Source organism: Helianthus annuus, chromosome 3, assembly GCF_002127325.2.
Source record: "Helianthus annuus cultivar XRQ/B chromosome 3, HanXRQr2.0-SUNRISE, whole genome shotgun sequence".
Classification (NCBI taxonomy): domain Eukaryota; kingdom Viridiplantae; phylum Streptophyta; class Magnoliopsida; order Asterales; family Asteraceae; genus Helianthus; species Helianthus annuus.
This window is the reverse complement of record NC_035435.2, coordinates 27877055-27895219: the sequence shown is the minus strand read 5'-3', so window position 1 is coordinate 27895219 and position 18165 is coordinate 27877055. Positions and strand designations below refer to the sequence as shown.

Below are 18165 nucleotides of genomic sequence, written 5' to 3'. Positions count from 1 at the left end.
CGAGAAGTTCAACGGTACTGATTTTGCATGGTGGAGAATGCAAATAGAGGCGTTGCTTGGTGAATGCGATTTGGATGTGGTACTGGAAGAAAAACCTGCTGGAATGGATAAAGCTGCCGAAGCAATTTGGAACTCAAAGGACAAAAAGGCAAGAGGTAAAATTACATTGGCTTTGACGAGGAGCGTTGCATTTAATGTCATGAAAGAAACAACTGCTCGTGATATGTTAACAGCTCTGTCAAATATGTATGAGAAGCCGTCTGCCGGTAATAGGGTTTTCTTGATGAGGGAACTGTTTAATATGAGGATGAACGAGGGCAGTTCAGTTGCTGATCACATTAACGAAGTCAATTCAATTTTGTCCAGGTTAGCAACTGTGGGCATGAAGTTGGATGATGACACTCAGGCTGTGGTTCTGTTATCTTCTTTACCTGATAGCTGGTCAGGATTTGTGACAACGGTCACTGAAACTGCTGGAACTGGAAATTTGAAGTTTGATCGGGTCCGGGATAGTGTTTTGGGTGAAGACGTTCGCCGGAGGAACACTAGTGGAGGATCTACTTCTGGTATGCTCAGTGTTAGCAGGGGAAGAGGTAAAAACAGAAGCAGTGGGAGTCGTGGGAAAAGCTTGTCTAAAGCTGGGAAGAATGTGAGGTGCTGGAACTGTGGTGAAAAGGGGCATGTTAAACACGAGTGTCCTGATCCTAAGAAAGAGGATGGTAACCAGCATGTAAACAGTGTTGTGCCAGACGAATCTGACGGTGACGTACTGGTTTGCTGTGAAGAGTCTATAGATTCTTGGGCTATGGATTCTGGTTCTTCGTTTCACGCCATGCACAGCGGGGAGACGATGGTGAATCTGAAAAAAGGAGACTTTGGAAAGGTACGATTAGCTAACGGTCATGTTCTTAATGTTACGGGTATGGGAGATGTCAATCTGAAGATTCCATTGGGCACTACATGGAACTTAAAGAACGTCAGGGTAATTCCAGGTTTAACGAAGAAACTTATTTCTGTTAGTCAACAGGGACTAGATGTTAAGTTTGGTGGTGGGAAGTGGAAGGTGATTGATGGAAATCTTGTTGTTGCCTGTGGGAGGAGACGAGGATCGTTGTATCTAGTTGAGATACCTGTTGAGGGAGTAGCCGTCCCTGTACAACATAAAGTCTGGTTCACTGAATCTAGTAAGCGGAAGAGGGTTCAATTTGCGAACTTGAATCCTGGTGCTTTGGGGATGGCAGTTGAATATGGTCGGGGGTCTAAGTTTAAGCCAGTCAGGGGATATGGTGATAGTGGGAGCACGGGTCGTGTTCCGGGTACAATCACAAAGAACCGTTGGGTTTTGAAGACGAAGATTCCGACTGAAGAAAAAAGCTCTCCTGGAAATGGTTTGCAAAATGTGGAGAGTGGTATTGATTCTCGGTGTATCTCTGGAGCTGGTGGATCGTGCAAGCCGGTTGAGACAGAGGATAGGTCAGTGACGATTTCAGTCATGGCTGGGTTGGAGCTTGTGGGAGCTTCAACTGGTCTCTCAGGTACTTAAGGTACTTAATGAGAGGTGTGGTTGCAACTAGGTGGTTTGGATGTGACTGAAGTCTTAGCTTGTTCTTGGGAATTGGAGGCTTGAAAGACTTGAACCGGTGATAGGTTTACTTGGATAGACTTTGTGGTTTATGCAAAGCCTCCAAGTGGGAGATTGTTAGATATGAAGGCTTTGCAAGAATGCAGGAACATAATAGAGCATCTGCATATGCTCTATTGTTTGATGCGCTAGTGTTTCATAGATGCTCTAATAGATGCTCTAGATGATAGATGCTCTAATCTATTGCATCTAGTGTTCACAGATGCTCTAATTGTGACAGATGCTCTAATAGATGATAGATGCTCTAATCTATTGCTACTATTGCTAGATGCGCTAATATGGAATATGGAACAGATACGTATATGCGCTAGTTTTTTGTTAAGTCTGATATCCGGTTTCCTATTTTACGGTTTCTTGGTCAACAAGTTGTAAACCCTAATTTGGGTATTATAAATAGTTGATAGGATCTTTGTAATTGGTATCACCTCAGTAATAAAATCCTAACCCTAGTTGCAACCCGTGGACGTAGGTCACCTTGACCGAACCACGTAAATTCTCATGTTCTTTATTTTCTGCTAGTGTGTGTGTGTTTGTTCCGCTTCCGCTCGAGCCTACTCTGATTCGATACCCTAACAGTTCCTTCCTTGACTTGACTCTCTTTATAGCCATCTCCCTTGCCAAATTTCTTTACATGAAGCAACGTGCGATGAAAACCAAATTGAAAAAAACCAATTTATTTTTTTTTTAATTTTTTATTTTATGGACTTCGATTTAAAAGAAACTATGGGGGTGAACTTTAGAGCAACGGTAAGGTTGCTTCCATGTAGGGCTGTTCAATTTGCTCGACGCTCGATCGAAAAATGTTCGGAATTTGCTTGTTCGATTCTGCTTAATTGAAAAAGGCGCTCGGTTCGGTTTGAAACGAACCGAGCATGAGCAAAGGTCCGCTCAGTTCGGTTCAACTAGGTTGGCTCGAATTATTTATTAGTATATTTATATGTATATATTAATAAAATAACTAGAGGCGCATATTAATAATGATTGGTCCAAGATCCAACTAAAGCCCATTTAATTATAGAATTGAAGGCCCATACCAATAGTCCATTTTCCAATAATCGAGAGTAATTGATTCAAAATGTCAAAATACTAAAATGTAAAGCGTCGATCGATACTCAAGTGTCAATCCGCCATTCAATTCAGAAATACATAATTCTAATTAAAACCCCGATCAACCATCATTATTCGAATTTTCCGTCGCCAAGACGCCTACTCCCTAAGGTTTTGCTTCAAACGGTTCATTCGATTTCAGACTTCTCATAGATTCATGATCTGCTTCAATTGGTCGACGATTCATCTTTCCGCTTAGATGATCTCGGTAAAACCAGTTGAATGTTTTTTCTGTTCCTTGTTATTTCGTAAATTTATACTTGTGTTCTAATTGGACGAAACATTAGGGACGAAAACTGCACTTTACTTTAAAAACTAACAACCTCGTCGTCACTTTTCTATTTGTTATACGACGCTCGATGCTCGCTCGACGTTCGTTCGAAAAATACTCGGATCGAAAGGCGCTCGTTTGACTTTGGCTCGGTTGAAAAAACGCTCGGTTCGGTTTGGTTTGTAAACGAAACCGAGCACGAGCAAAGGTCCGATCGATTCGATTCGGCTCGTGAACAGCCCTACTTCCATGTGACCCGGAGGTTAAAGGTTCAACTCGTGGAAACAGCCTCTTGTAGAAATGCATGGTAACGATGCGTACATCAGGGCCAAGTTGCAGTGACGGATCCAAGAATTTTTTTCACCGGGTTCCTTTTGTTAGATTTTCACTAATTCTCACTATTGTTGTTTTAAATCATATAAAATTTCCACTATTTTTTCATTTTTTTTTTCCAAATCAAGAGGGTTCCCGGGAACCCCCAAAACACCCCTGGATCTGCCACTGCCAAGTTGGCCCAACACCTCCGCGACCCCATGCATGTGGGAGCCTGGTGCACCGGGTTTTCTTTATTTATATGAAAGAAACTATATTATATCTTTTTTCTTATATTTGTAGAATAGTATTTAGTTATTTCTTTTCTATACTTATTATATATTTTTTACTTTTTTATTTTTATGCTTTTCTCGTCTCCACTGTGTGCTTGTTTTACATATTGTGCCTAGATGATAGGAGGTTTTCTGCTGATAAAACTGATGAATAGTTTAATTATTTAACTAATATTAGATTATGATCATCACTAATAATTATTGGAACTAGGTTCGGCTTTAAGATCTCACTGTCTTCCCAACTAGAATCAAATTTGTCGATTACACTGGTAATATACTAATATTTCTTCCCTCACTGGACAAAATCTGTGGTGAATTAGAATGTTTTAACTTGTAAGCATCTGAATACATTTCCCATGGGTTCAAACCATTGACCAGCTTGACCCATTTGAGCGGTTTCCTTTTTAGTTAAATCTTTTAGCTTAACCCACTTGACCCGTTAGCGACAAACACAACCCAAGTTGACCCATTTGTATGCTATGGGTCAAAATGGTCAACTCTAGTTTCGGCAGTCATGATGGTGGTTGTGGTGACTGTTGGTTGTTTAACCCAAAACAAACTTTTCCCTTTTAAGGTATTCATGGGTAAATAAAATAATATATATATATAGCATTCCCAATAATAAACAGGGTATTGGACCATATAGACCCTTATTGCATTAATCCTGTTTGTTTAGTTTGATCAGATGGTAGTTTTAAGATTCCCTTATAAGTAGGGTTGCACAAACAGGGACCACATCCTCCCTGGGTATCGGTTACGGGTATGGTCAAAGTGGTTAGAAAACCGGGTTCTCCAATATCCGCATCTGGTTCATACCCAGGTATGGACTAAAAAATGTCGGGTAGGGTATGTAACCGGGTTCGGTTTATAACCAGGTACGGGTTCGTGTATTAATGCCTGCTATTTTTTTTATTATAATTTACAACAAATAAATATATTTTAAATTTGGATTGCTTTATATTTTTAAAACAAGTGTTATAAATTACAACATAAAAAATGTGAAGTGCAAAAATAGATAACGTTTTTGAGTGTTGTGATTGAACTAAAACATCTACTACCTATTTATACTAACAAATGGGCAAAAAGGTAAACCGAATGCAAATCAAAGGTAAAAAACGACCTCTAAGGACTATAAAGCTGTTAAAAACGGCTATTTTCGATCCTAACAGGGTGAAAACCGGTTCAGGTAGGGTATAATACCCGTGTTCGGGTACTATAAAAACTGGTTTCGGGTCTGTTTACAGGTTCATTTCTACCTAAAAAAACTATATCGTATACCATATGTATACCCACCCGGTCACTTGGTATGGTCAGGTATGAAACCGGGTGTTTTGTGCACCTCTACTTATGCGCATTAAACTTCTAACATGAGACATGTTTTGGTAACATATAAAAGTTTTGAGAATTTAACCACTTACGTTTATATATGTTTAAACAAAAATTGAGCCTTAAGAGCTTGACCAATGCCAAAAAGCTTAGATGGTCAGACCATACTTGTTTGAAAACTCGATAATTACATTTATGCATTACTTGTGTTCGACCATTAGGACGAAGGGACGTAGGTCTCACTCTACATCACTTATAATGTTTAATCAGTATTATTTTGTGTAAAATATATAGATAACTCACGGGTCGGAAATTTAATTTTATTAAACACAACTCTATATATATAATATAAAAAATGCAAAATGTGTGACGGATAAGGTATATAAATTAAAAATACTTAGAGCATCCACAATAAGAACCTATAAAAACACCTAAAAATATGTCCAGTCAGCTGCCACATCAGAAAAAGACTCACCCTTCAAAAACATCAAAAACCCACCCAATAAGAAAACACAAAAACACTTAAAAACATTGCCAGATCATCACAACAATCAGTTTATTGAATACGTAATTGATATATCTGATAATAAGAGGATTACAACCAAATATATATAGAGAACCTAAATACACTTAGATACCCTATACAATATATAAAACATCAATAATAGACTTAATATAGCTGACATAGTCTAATACTCCCCCGCAAGTTCAGGGCGGTTAGCAATCTGTAACTTGGACCGCAAAAATTCAAATTGTTGAGAAGATAAAGGCTTTGTGAAGATATCAGCTATTTGGTCCTTTGTGGAGATAAACTTAACATTGATATTGCCCTGAGTAACTTGTTCACGAACAAAGTGATAATCAACTTCAACATGTTTGGTACGAGCATGAAACACTGGGTTAGCAGTGAGATATGTGGCGCCAAGATTGTCACACCAGAGTGTTGGCGCGTCGCTGTCCAAACCAAGCTCACGAAGAAGAGACTTTAGCCAAAGTAATTCTGCAACAGTATCTGCAATCGCCTTATACTCGGATTCTGTTGAGGAGCGAGAAACCGTTCGCTGTTTGCGAGCAGACCAAGAAATAAGATTTGAACCCAAATAGATAGCAAATCCCCCCGTTGAGCGACGGTCGATTGGGCAACCCAGTCAGAATTGGAAAAAGCCTGTAAATCAGTAGCCCAATGAAAACCAGAGAATGCTTGTAGTTGATAGCTCGTGTTATGACGAATCCAAAGACCCATGTTAATTGTTCCTTTCAAATACCGCAAAATACGTTTTACACTGGCCCGATGATTCTCGGTTGGGGCGTGCATGAACGGGCAAACCCGATTAACAGCAAATGCAATGTCAGGACGAGAAAGGGTAGCATACTGAAGAGCTCCAACCGTGTGCCTGTACCGAGATGGATCATCCAATAGCGAACTATCATCAGGTAGTAAAATCTGAGATGTGCTCATAGGGGTGGATATGGGTTTGCAATCCGCCAAATCAGACCTGTGTAAGATGTCTCCAATATATTTCCTTTGTGAAAGAACTAGATCAGAATTTTTGTGAACAACTTCTACCCCAAGGAAATAATGTAGTTGCCCCAAATCCTTAAGAGCAAAAAGTGAATTGAGACGATCAATAAGCATTGCAACAGTATCAGAGTTGTTACCCATGATGATAATGTCAACAACATACACAAGAAGATAAATCAAAGTACCTGAGGAATTGAGAATAAACAGCGACAGATCTATCTTGGACCCATAAAACCCGAGTTAATGAAGGGCATCAGACAATTTATTGAACCAGGCATGAGGAGCCTGTTTAAGACCATATAAAGACTTATTCAGGAGGCAAACATGATCCGGTTTAGTTGGATCCACAAAACCCGACGGCTGACGCATATAAACGGTTTCCGTAAGATCGCCATGCAAGAAGGCAGTCTGAATGTCCAACTATCGCAAGGACCATTTATTAGTGACGACTAAGGACAAAATGGTCCGAATTGTAGCAGGTTTGATAACAGGACTAAACGTCTCATGGTAGTCCACACCATGTTGTTGATTAAAGCCTTTGGCAACTAGACGTGCCTTATACCTGCTGACCTTGCCATGTTCATCAGTTTTCAACCTGTAAACCCATTTACAATCAACAATGTTAGTGTTAGGGACCCGGGGCACAAGAGTCCACGTACCATTCTTGTGAAGCGAGTCCAACTCTTCGGACATAGCATGGCGCCATTCAGCATACCTGTTAGCAATGGTAAAACTGGTTGGTTCAACAGGGTTGGATGGAGAAGTAGTGGCCGTATAGGCAGCCAGATTATAACGGTCGGGTTTAGGGTTTGGACGAAGGTTAGAAGGTCGAGGCCTAGAGGCCGTGGGTATGTGGGCAGAAAAGGAGGGTTGGGTCGTGGGAATTTGGGTCAAGGGAATTTGGGCCGTGGGAATTTGGGTCAAGAGAACTTGGGCCGTGGATAAGGAAGGGTTAGGATTAGTAGGGTGTTGGGTCGTCGGTGAGGAAAGGTTAGGAATTTGGGACGAAGGGTTAGGATCAGCAGGGTTTTAGGCCGCATTAGGATTTTGGTCCGATGAAGATTGGGCCAAGGTATGCAAATTCGGTGGTGAGTTAATGTTTGCGTCGATGACTGTTGGTGGGTAGAGTTGTGCTCAGGTGGGAAGCCGAGTGGAGGATTGGGAAAAATTGAGATGTATGGAGAAGCGGGCGAAGGTGACGGGTTGGGATTTGATGAAGGTTGGTAAGGAAAAACATGTTCGTTAAATCAGAAATGTCGGACAATATAGATGCGTTCAGTAGAGGGATCAAAGCACCGATAGCCATGATGAGAAAGGCTATAGCCAAGTAAAACGCAGGGAGTGGAACGAAATTCTATTTTGTGACGGTTGTAGGGGCGAAGGTAAGGAAAGCATTGAGAGCCAAAGATTCGTAGAAAGGAGTAATCAGGTTTGCGATGAAAGACAAGTTCAAAGGGAGACTTGTTGGATGAGACACGGGAAGGAAGCCGATTGATTAGGTAAACGGCTGTCTCAAATGCAAAATGCCAGAAACGCTGAGGAAGGCTTGATTGAGCCAATAAGGAAAGACCCGTTTCGACAACGTGCCGATGCCGACGTTCGACAAATCCGTTTTGCTCACTGGTGTGAGGACAAGACCGTCGATGGATAATGCCAAGGTCGCGACAAAGGTTGGTGAGGGAGCGAAATTCACCCCCCCAATCGGATTGAATGCATTTTAATTTTGTGAGAAATTGACGTTCGGTCATGGTGATGAAATTGGTTAAGATTTTATAAACGCCAGATTTTTGTGTTAAGGGATAAATCCACATATATCGAGTACAGTGATCAACACATAATAAGAAATAACGGTGACCATCAAAGGACGGTGACGGGGATGGACCCCAAACATCACAATAAATAAGATCCAAAATATTATGACTACGAAAATTAGAATCAGGTAAATGCAATTTGGATGATTTTCCCATTTGACAAGAAGAACATAAGTTATTAGATAATTTGTCCAAAATAGGTAAAGAACAATAAAAAACAACTGAACTAAAAACTTGAGCATGAGGATGTCCTAAACGTTGATGCCAAATGTTCGAAGAAGCTTTGACAACAGTGAATGCAACCTTGGGCAGAGACTTGAGTTGTGGAAGGCGGATGGAGTACAAACCCTGTTCACTGGGGCCCGTAAGGAGGGTAGTGCGTGTAGACTCGTTCTTCACAACAAAGTAAGCAGAGTGAAATTCAAAATAAACATCATTATCAAGACATAATTTTTGAACAGATAAAAGGTTATGTTTAAGAGCAGGAACATGAAGAATATCAGAAAGTTTAAAAGTTTTGTTTGAGAAGTGGATTTTGGACGACCCAATATGAAATATAGGGAGAGAGTCACCGTTACCAACAAGTAAGGAATCATTACCATGATATGCCTCAGAGTTGTCTAAGCTTGATAAGTCTAGAGTTCCATGATGGTTTGCACCAGTTTCAGGCTTCTAAGTGTTTCCAGAAGATGAAGCAGCATCTGAAAAAGCTGTAAAGTTGGCCTGGGGTGGGGGCCGATTTTGCGTAGTAGGCTGATTTGGGCATTGAGAAGGCAAGTGACCGATTCCGTATCGGTTGCAATGACCGTAAACGGTATTCTGAGTGGAAGCCCATGAGAATTGTCGTGCACCACCATTATCTCTAGATCGTGGAGTTAATGAACCACGTGAGTTACCTCGATAATTGCCACGAGAAGTTCGACCACCACGGTTTGTATTAAAAGAGCAAGATCCAAGATAGGCCTGTGGTCGTGATGACGAAGTGGGATTCAGCTGGTAACCCAGTTGAGAAGCCATCAGTTGGACGTTTTGAAGTTGTTGTTGCAATTGTTCAAGGTTCGGTTGGGTAGTTGCAGGGTTAGTGGCAGTCGAGGGCTGCTGTAAAGGTGAGGAAGTCGTTGCAAGAAGAGCCTGCGGGTTAGTGTTCATCAGTTTGGTGACCACAAAATCATGATCACATAACAAAGCATAGATTTCCTGAAAAGAAACAGGTGGTTGACAAGCTAGCAGGTTTGATTTTAAGCCATTGTAGTCTTCTCGTAGTCCTGCAAGAGTTAACATTACGAGATCTTTGTCTTTTACCAGTTCTCCGATGTTGGCAAGAGCGGTTTCATATTCTTGAGCCCTGCAGAGATAATCAATAGGTTTTTCGTCGCCCTTCAAAGTAATGCAGAGAAGTTGACTTTTGAGAGTGAATTCGTGAGAAGCAGTAACTGGCGCATAGGCCCGTTCCAGAGATAGCCAGACTTCTCTAGACGTTTTTCCTTGAATGTGTTGGTACGAATCTTCAGACACGGTGGAAGTAATCAACATGAGGATGTGAGCATCGTTTGAAAGCCAGGGATGATAGCTAGGGTTATCGGTTGTTGCATCTCCAACGGTAACTTTTTGTTCTGGACATGGAATCGTTCCATTAACATAACCGAAGAGATTATGAGAGGTTAAGAAGGTTTCAATCATAGATCTCCAGTAGCCATAATTGGTGGGTTTGAGAGTAAAAGCAAATTTGTGAGAATTATGGGTAGTCTTTTCTTGATTTGAGAATACAATTATTGCTGCCATTGAACAGGTTGTTGGCTAGAAGTTGCGTCTGCAAAAAAAAGGTTTATGGCAGCAGAAGGTTTTGGCGGCAGAGGGGTTTTAGGGTTAGAGAAAATTTTGGAGCTGAATTTGGCTCTGATACCAAATCAGTTTATTGAATACGTAATTGATATATCTGATAATAAGAGGATTACAACCAAATATATATAGACAACCTAAATACACTTAGATACCCTATACAATATATAAAATATCAATAATAGACTTAATATAGCTGACATAGTCTAATAACCATCTTTTACATTTAATTTTAATTACCTATCTTTTTCTTTCAGTAAAATATTTACGAATCCTTTAAATTATTTTGATGGATAAAATATTTAAAAATTTTAAAATTTAAAATTTGAAAATTTTAATATATTTTTAGTTATCAGTTATTTACTTTAATAAAAAAAATATAAAAAATATTTAGATTCTTTTATGGAGGGAAAATCATAAAATTTGAAATTTAAAAACATTTCGAAAGTTAAAACATTATATTAAACATTACAATAGTTAAAATTACACAAATTAAACATTACAATAATTAAAATTACAAACTAAACCTTACAATAATTAAAATTACACAAATTAAACATTATAATAATAAAACATTACATAAATTAAACTTGTTCCTTAAGAGACCATATATGTTCCACCAAATCGGCACAAAGTGTATGATGAGCTTCTTCATTACGTAAATCTTTGAACCTCTGCAAGTATTGTTCAAATGCTGCTGGGGCTCCATGTTCGTAAGTTGGCGGTACGGTACATCTTCATCATCATCAAGCGACCAATTACCTATAGCATAGTCTTCATCCTCTACAATCATATTATGCATTATAATGCATGCATACATGATATCACTTATTTGTTGCAAGCTCCAAGCTCTTGCAGGACCACGTACGATTGCCCATCGAGCTTGCAGGACCACGTACGATTACCCATCGAGCTTGGAGAACACCAAAAGCTCTCTCGACATCTTTTCTTGCAGACTCGTGTCGTTATTTATACCTTCATTTTGTCACCTTGTGGATATGTAAAGCTTTTCACTAATGTAGCCCATTCTAGATATATACCATCTGCAAGATAGTATCCTTTTGTATACGAAGTACCATTAACTGTAAAGTTACATGGAAGAGTGTTACCTTGTAAGACTTGGTTGAATATTGAAGATTGATCAGCACATTGATGTCGTATGCCAATTGACGTATGGCACATGTGCATTTTTGGTGTGGCGAAAGGCCTTTTCTACCAGAACAATCATATCTTTGAGTAAAGTAGGGAGAATGTTGGGAAATACCTTTGAGAATTCGGTTGAAAAGTTTCTTACTCATCCGAAACCTTCATCTAAAATAATTTTCAGGGTACACTAGCTGTGGAGAAAAGTAGCCTTTCCAAATACGAGCATCCCCCTCTTCATGATTCCTCAATATAGTTCTACGTTTTCTTGTTGTCCTTTGAGAACTTTCAGTAGCATGTGTCTCCAACATTTCCGCATACATTTTTTCCACACTATCCATCAATTCATGTAACGCTCTATTGGCTAAATCCATAAATGGCATGCATACGGACTTTCATTATCACTAGAACTCATTTTTATGTGAGAATTGGAAACAATGAGAGAAAGATGAAAGTTGGGAAGAGTAAGGTGTGGAGTACATGAAAGGTGAGTGATTGTATTTATAGTGAAAGTATAGCCGTTTGGAGAGGGAATTTTTGAAATTTTAAAAGGACGAAGGTTGTATTTATAGTGAGCAGAGCGGAGGGAATTTGGGAATTTGAAATTTGAATGTATGATCGTTTGGGTGGGAAATTTTTAAATTTGAAATTTGAAATTTGAAAATATAACGGTTTGGAGGAAAATTTTAAAAATTCAAATTTAAAAGTTATATTTAAAATCTGAAATATAAATTATAAGTAATAAATTAAAAAACTTAAAATATTTTTTTAATTTTTAGTTTTAAATTTTAGAGTAAACTGCCATTTTGATCCATGAGGTTTGGTCACTTTTGCCACTTTAGTCCAAAACTCAAACCTTTTGCATTTGGGTTAAGACTATTAGTGGATTTCTTAAAGTTTTTTTTTTTTACTTTTTTTGGCATGAAATCAACACATACAGTATGCTATATATAGGGAAAGAAACAAAACTAGGAGACAAGAAGAGGTCTCCTTTTTTTCTCCAAATGCACTCACGCATATTCCTGACTTTTTTTTGCATGTACTTTGACCTTTGTGTAGAGATCTTTTCGTATCAAAATGTCACTTTTTGTTTGTGTGGCTCTAAAACCATGTCTATTTTTAGAAAAAGACAAAGCTAGAAAAGTAGTACCACAACCATGTCCAATACCCAAACACCTCTGCTTTTGTGCCACGCCTACCACTTCATTGGTTTTTAAAAGTGTGTTAATTTTGGAGGGGTTTTTTTCACCATATATAAGTTTTACGGCTTCATGCAAAAACATACGGGTCACCCGTTTTACGATGTCGGGAATTTTTACGTCACAGTTTACCGGGAGGAACAATAGAATCTATAACCCTTTGAGTGATCTGGATATCCAATAAAGAAACAACTTGTTGTTTTCATATCCAGTTTCTTTAAGAAAGGGTTATAAAATTTAGCTTCGGCAAGGAAACCCCATACTTTCATATATCTAAGACTCGGTTTCCTTCCTGTCCAAAGTTCATAAGGAGTTTTAGGGACAGACTTCGAATGAACTCTGTTGAGTATATGAACAGCTGCTTTTAAGGCCTCGATCCAGAGGAATAAGGGCAAACCTGAGTTGGCTAACATACTACGTACCATGTCCATTAGGGTTCTATTTCTTCTCCCAGCAACACCGTTCTGCTGAGGAGTACCAGGCATAATATATTGGTTCACGATCCCCTGGCCCTTACAAAACTCATAAAATGGACCAGGAGCCTGACCCACGTCAATATGTCGCCTCCTCTATCTGATCTAATAACTTTTATTTGACGATCTAATTGTTTTTCAACTTCAGCTTTATAGTCTTTAAAATTTGTGAGAGATTCAGATTTTTCTTTAATGAAATACAAGTGCATATAACATGAATAATCATCAATAAACGTGATAAATGAAGTGTGTCCAGTTATGCCAACGATGTTATAAGGGCCGCTAATATCAGTATGAATGGGTTCTAATAAATTAGAGCTCCTAGTGGCACCTTTCTTATTCGCTGATGTCATTTTACCTTTAAGGCATTCGACACATGTTCCAAAATGATTGAAATCGAGAGGTGGTAAGACCTCATCCTTCACAAGTCGAGTTAAGCGTTCTCGTGAAATGTAGCCTAAACGTTGATGCCACAACATGGATGAAGTTTCCAAGTCTCGTTTGCGTTTTCTCTTTGTTAAGTTCTCATTAATATTATATGATAACAAAGACTTGGAAAAATCATCATCTAATTATAATCGATAGAGACCACCATCCAAAAAGCCACAACTAAATATTTGAGAACTAAAACTGATAGTAAGTTTGCCATGACCATGAGAAACAAGAAAATCGTCTACGTCTAACTTTGGTCCTGATACAAGATTCCGAGTAATCTCAGGAATATATAAGGTATCATAAAGTCTAATAGTTAAACCAGTTTTCATAACTAAATCTAATGTTCCCACAGCCTCGACTACTAACGGCTTTCCATTTCCCAGCTTAAACATTCTTTGGTTTCTTTCCAGCTTCTGAATTGTATGGAATCCCTGTAAGGAATTGGTTACATGAACCATAGAACCAGAATCAAACCACCAAGTATTAGACAGAACATTTAAATTAAAGGACTCAAGTATCACGAAAAGATTATCACCTTTATCGGCTAGCCACTCCTTAAAGTCCGGGCAATCCTTCTGCTTATGCCCCACCTTACGACAGAAATTGCAGTGAATCTTCCCTTTGGAGTCATTAGAGCCAGAAGCACTTGCACATGTATCCCGCTTTTGGACCTTTACATTAGGCTTCTTATTGTAGTTCCCCTTCCTTTTCTTCGAGTCAGCAATCATCAGGTAAGCAACGTTGGCTTTCTCCAATTTCAGACGTTCTTCTTCTTGCACGCAAATAGCAATCAACTCGTTCATCTTCCATTGGTCCTTCTGAAGGTTATAGTTGACTTTGAATGCTTCATAAGATGCGGGCAGAGACGTCATGATAAAATGCACCAGAAAGCCATCACTAATCTCCATGCTTAATCCCTTAAGCTTTTGGGCCATATCATTCATTTTCAGGATGTGCTCACGAATACCGCTGATCCCATCATACTTTGTAGTCACCAATTTCAGAATGAGGGTGCTGGCTTGCGCCTTAGACATCCCTTGGAATTGAGCCTCCACATTAGTCAGATATTCCTTAGCTGTAGCAGCATCAGGAATGGCTCCCCTGATAACAGGACTTATCGAGTTTTTCATGAAGATAAGAGACAAGCGATTAGCTCTCTCCCACTTTTGATAGAGTAGTTTTTTAGCTTCAGTACTCTTATCAGTAAGAGCAGGGGGAGCGTTTTCAGTTAGCGCACAGTCATACTCCATGAGTGCGAGAGTAAGGTTAAGAGAATCCTTCCACGAAGCATAGTTCGCACCAGTCAAAGTATCAATAGCCATAACAGGAGCTGATAGTGGATTAAAATGAGAAGAATAAGATACATTGCAAAAGAAGAAAGTTAGAGTGACTTATGGGTAACCTAAAACTAAGGCAGGCAGAAATTAAGACCATTATACCAAGGAAGCTGTGATAATGTTATTTATACACACCAATTTTAAATAAGGTTCTACTGGAATGACGGTTTTCACTTTGGCTATGACCAATCATACAAGTATCATGAACATTCAGACTATGCAGATTAGGTGTAACACATCACCTTTGGGCAGAAGTTGAAACACCATAATTTTAGGCAAAAGTCAAAGTTTTCGAGACATGAATGTAACACATCACCATCGGGCAGAAAATGAAACACTCATGCATCTTAGGCAGAAGTCATGTGTATATCATATGAATAAATGTAATAAGACTATGTTTGTTCATATAATAAGGACATACACCTAAGTGACTATGCTTAAGTTCACTAAATAACGCCACAAGTAAACACATCATCTTTGGGCAGAAGTGAGAACTTGAAAAAATGTTATTTTAGTTAAGCAAATTTTAAATCAATCAAAAGAATTAGTTGAATGATTATTTAAAAGTTAGGTTTATAAAACATAATAAAGTAAGGTTTTATAAATTTAACCCGTGAACCTGATCCCGTGAAACAATGAAGTTAATCAGATAAGGCTGGTTCTGTTGGACCCAGTTTGGGCTTAAAAACCTTCTTTTCACGTAATATGGCAAGTGATTTCAGTAGATGTGAAAAAGATGTGTGGAAATGGAAATCAGACTTTCAAGAAACAAGAACTACAGAATTATCAAGTTTATATCACTTTGAAATAAAATAGTTTACAAGGTGATTGTAAGATTATTATCTAATACAAATGAATCTTGAATTCTGTGGGTGAGAGGGCAATGGAGTTTTGTAGTATGTATGAATGCTAAGCTTAACTCAATTGTCTTCTGCTTGGTGAGCCTTCTATTTATAGATGGCTGGGGACACGAATAAACAAATGCAATAAGTCCTGCATAAAGTAGCCATTTGACATATTCATTGAATCCAACAGTCAAGTTGCCTTTGTAATCATGATATCCAATAATGTCAAGTTGCTTCGGTCATTGTGGCAGGATAGAGCTGATTTTTAGACAAGTGGGGTATTCATCAGAATTTCTGATAAACCACTTCATCAGAAATTCTGGTGAACAAATCATCAGAAAATCTGATGATCAGAATCGTCAGAAACTGATGATACAGATCCATCAGAAATGACCTTCTCTGATAATCTTCTTCAGCTCTTGATCAACTTGTGATTCTTTGAAGTAGATGCTGTTCATTTCAGTTGTCTTATCCGATCTTTTTCTTCTTGTTGTGATCTTCAGGACTGTTGTCTTCTTCAGAGATCAAGTTGAATCTGATTTTCTTCAATACTTACAAATAAGGTTTCCTAACAGGTTCAACTAATTTTAAGGGATTTTGATTATAATTTTGAAATATCTCTATCTATCCAAGTTAATTATTCGATTATAAATTAAAATAATATTTTATTCGAAACTTGGAGATGAAGATACATAGTTTTAGAAAACACAATCAAATCCTAATGGTATCCCAAAATAAGGGGATTTCCTTAAATATTATTGTTCTATCACCGATTATATATATATATTGTTGACGAGGATTGATGAATAGTAACTTTATTTTTATAATAATATATAGTTTTTTATTATTTTATTATTTAATATATTATAATAGTTTATTATTATATTTACTTTTAATAATATATTTTTATTTTTTTAAACATATATTTCCTTTATCATTTTTTATTAATTGTTTTTTCTTTTTTTGACCATATATTAATTTATCGATTAATTAAACATATATCCTAATTCTTTAATAATTTACGTTTATAACTTTTTTTTCTAAAAACTTAAGTACGCAGTTGTGCTTGATTTCTTTCCCTGATATTCTTTTATAAGTTTTGTTAAAACCGAAGTTATACTCAAAATAAAGTATTTATTTGGTATCATAAAACAAAACGGTACGATGATAACTAAATCTTTTTAATGGTTTGACTTTCTAAGCAACCTACTTTATTTTCAAATCACGTTTGTTTTACATTATCATTTGCTCGGTTTCGCCGCAACGCGCGATATAAAGAAAAACTAGTTAACAAAAAATATGATTTGAAATCGTTGGCCAAAAAATCTCATCTCACATTATAATATGCATACTGATTTCATATTTTAAAACTCCAATTAAAATGGTAGAATGAATTCAATAAAGAAATTCATTCAATTACTTTATAATTATAATGGATAAGGATTGCCGCAAACAATGAATTGATGTTTCTATACCATAATCACTACAAGCATTTACCTTTGTTTATTAGGAAAATTATAGTAAAAAAGGTTTACGGCACTAGCTGATTGTCGATCATATGAAGCAAGTTTTTAAAATCGAATTTCATGATTGATTTGATATAACCAATATCGCTCTGATACCACATGTTCATTATATCAGTAGACATGGGTAAAACATAAACCCTAATTAAATAAATTCAATCATGAATAACAAAACACATGTGTACCTGACAATCCAGTAGTGGTTAGAGATGAAGAAGAAGCCATCTTAATCGGTTCCCGTTTAGGGTGAGCAGTTAGGATGGAGAAGGATAATAACAGATTGTAGTGAGGGGGGCCGTAAACTTTATGGTGTGTCTTTAGGGTTCCCAATAACCTGTATTTATATGCTTCACCCAAGGGGAAACCCTAATTAACTAGTACGGGCCTTTATGTCCATCAAATAAAGCCCAGTTAATGTTATAGGGATATTAAGGTAAATATTGATCTAGTTATTACATAAATGATCAATAAGGACACCATAAATTATTTATTAAAATAATTTACGCTAACACTCACAATCTTGCTCAACAAATTAACAGCCAATCATGAATATTTGGCCAAAGAATAAAAGTATTAACGATAAGATCAACTGTGATTTATTTGAGCAAATAAATACAAACCCATATGAAAAAGAGAAGAATTAAGGTGCACATGGATATAAATCCGAAGAATACAACGAAATCAAGCCCAACGTGTTCGACGATCTCAAATTCCTTCATATTCTTAGCCCTCTACTTATATGGTCAATATAAGCCCTAATAACAAACATACAAATCACCATAACAATCAAGAGATGTCTAAAATTGTAAACATAACTAACAATCAAGTAGTACAACAAACCAAATAATTCATGGCTTATTACCTCCCAAGTAAAATCACAAAGGGCGTCTAATCGAAGATTGTAGTCTTGATCTTGAATTCTTGTGCATAATAGCTTCAACCAATACAAATCAAACATCAGCCATAAGTACATATAAAGAAATAGAAAACTACAGTGCATATCCAAAACAATTTTCATAACTAAAATATATTCTTAGGGAATGGGAAGTTGGTACATGTCATCACTAGGGTATACATGAGATACATA

General features: G+C 37.5%; 1 protein-coding gene across 1 annotated transcript; it reads right to left on the bottom strand.

Moving 5' to 3' along the window:
* Nucleotides 1-14060: 14060 nt before the first annotated feature.
* Nucleotides 14061-17486, bottom strand: LOC118490382. The gene is made up of 3 exons (XM_035987989.1): nucleotides 17264-17486; nucleotides 14137-14703; nucleotides 14061-14083 (listed from the first exon to the last, which is right to left on the bottom strand). The coding sequence occupies exons 1-3, from the start codon at nucleotides 17301-17303 to the stop codon at nucleotides 14061-14063; spliced, it is 630 nt and encodes a 209-aa protein (XP_035843882.1). The 5' UTR covers nucleotides 17304-17486.
* Between the last annotated feature and the right edge of the window lie 679 nt (nucleotides 17487-18165).

Coding starts and splice junctions, on each gene's coding strand:
- LOC118490382 (XM_035987989.1), bottom strand. CDS start 17,303: ATGGCTTCTTCTTCATCTCTAACCACTACTGGATTGTCAG. Junction 14,704..17,263: donor AACCACTACTGGATTGTCAG/GTACACATGTGT, acceptor ATCCACTATCAG/CTCCTGTTATGGCTATTGAT. Junction 14,084..14,136: donor TTGCGTGCAAGAAGAAGAAC/GTCTGAAATTGG, acceptor GCTGACTCGAAG/AAAAGGAAGGGGAACTACAA.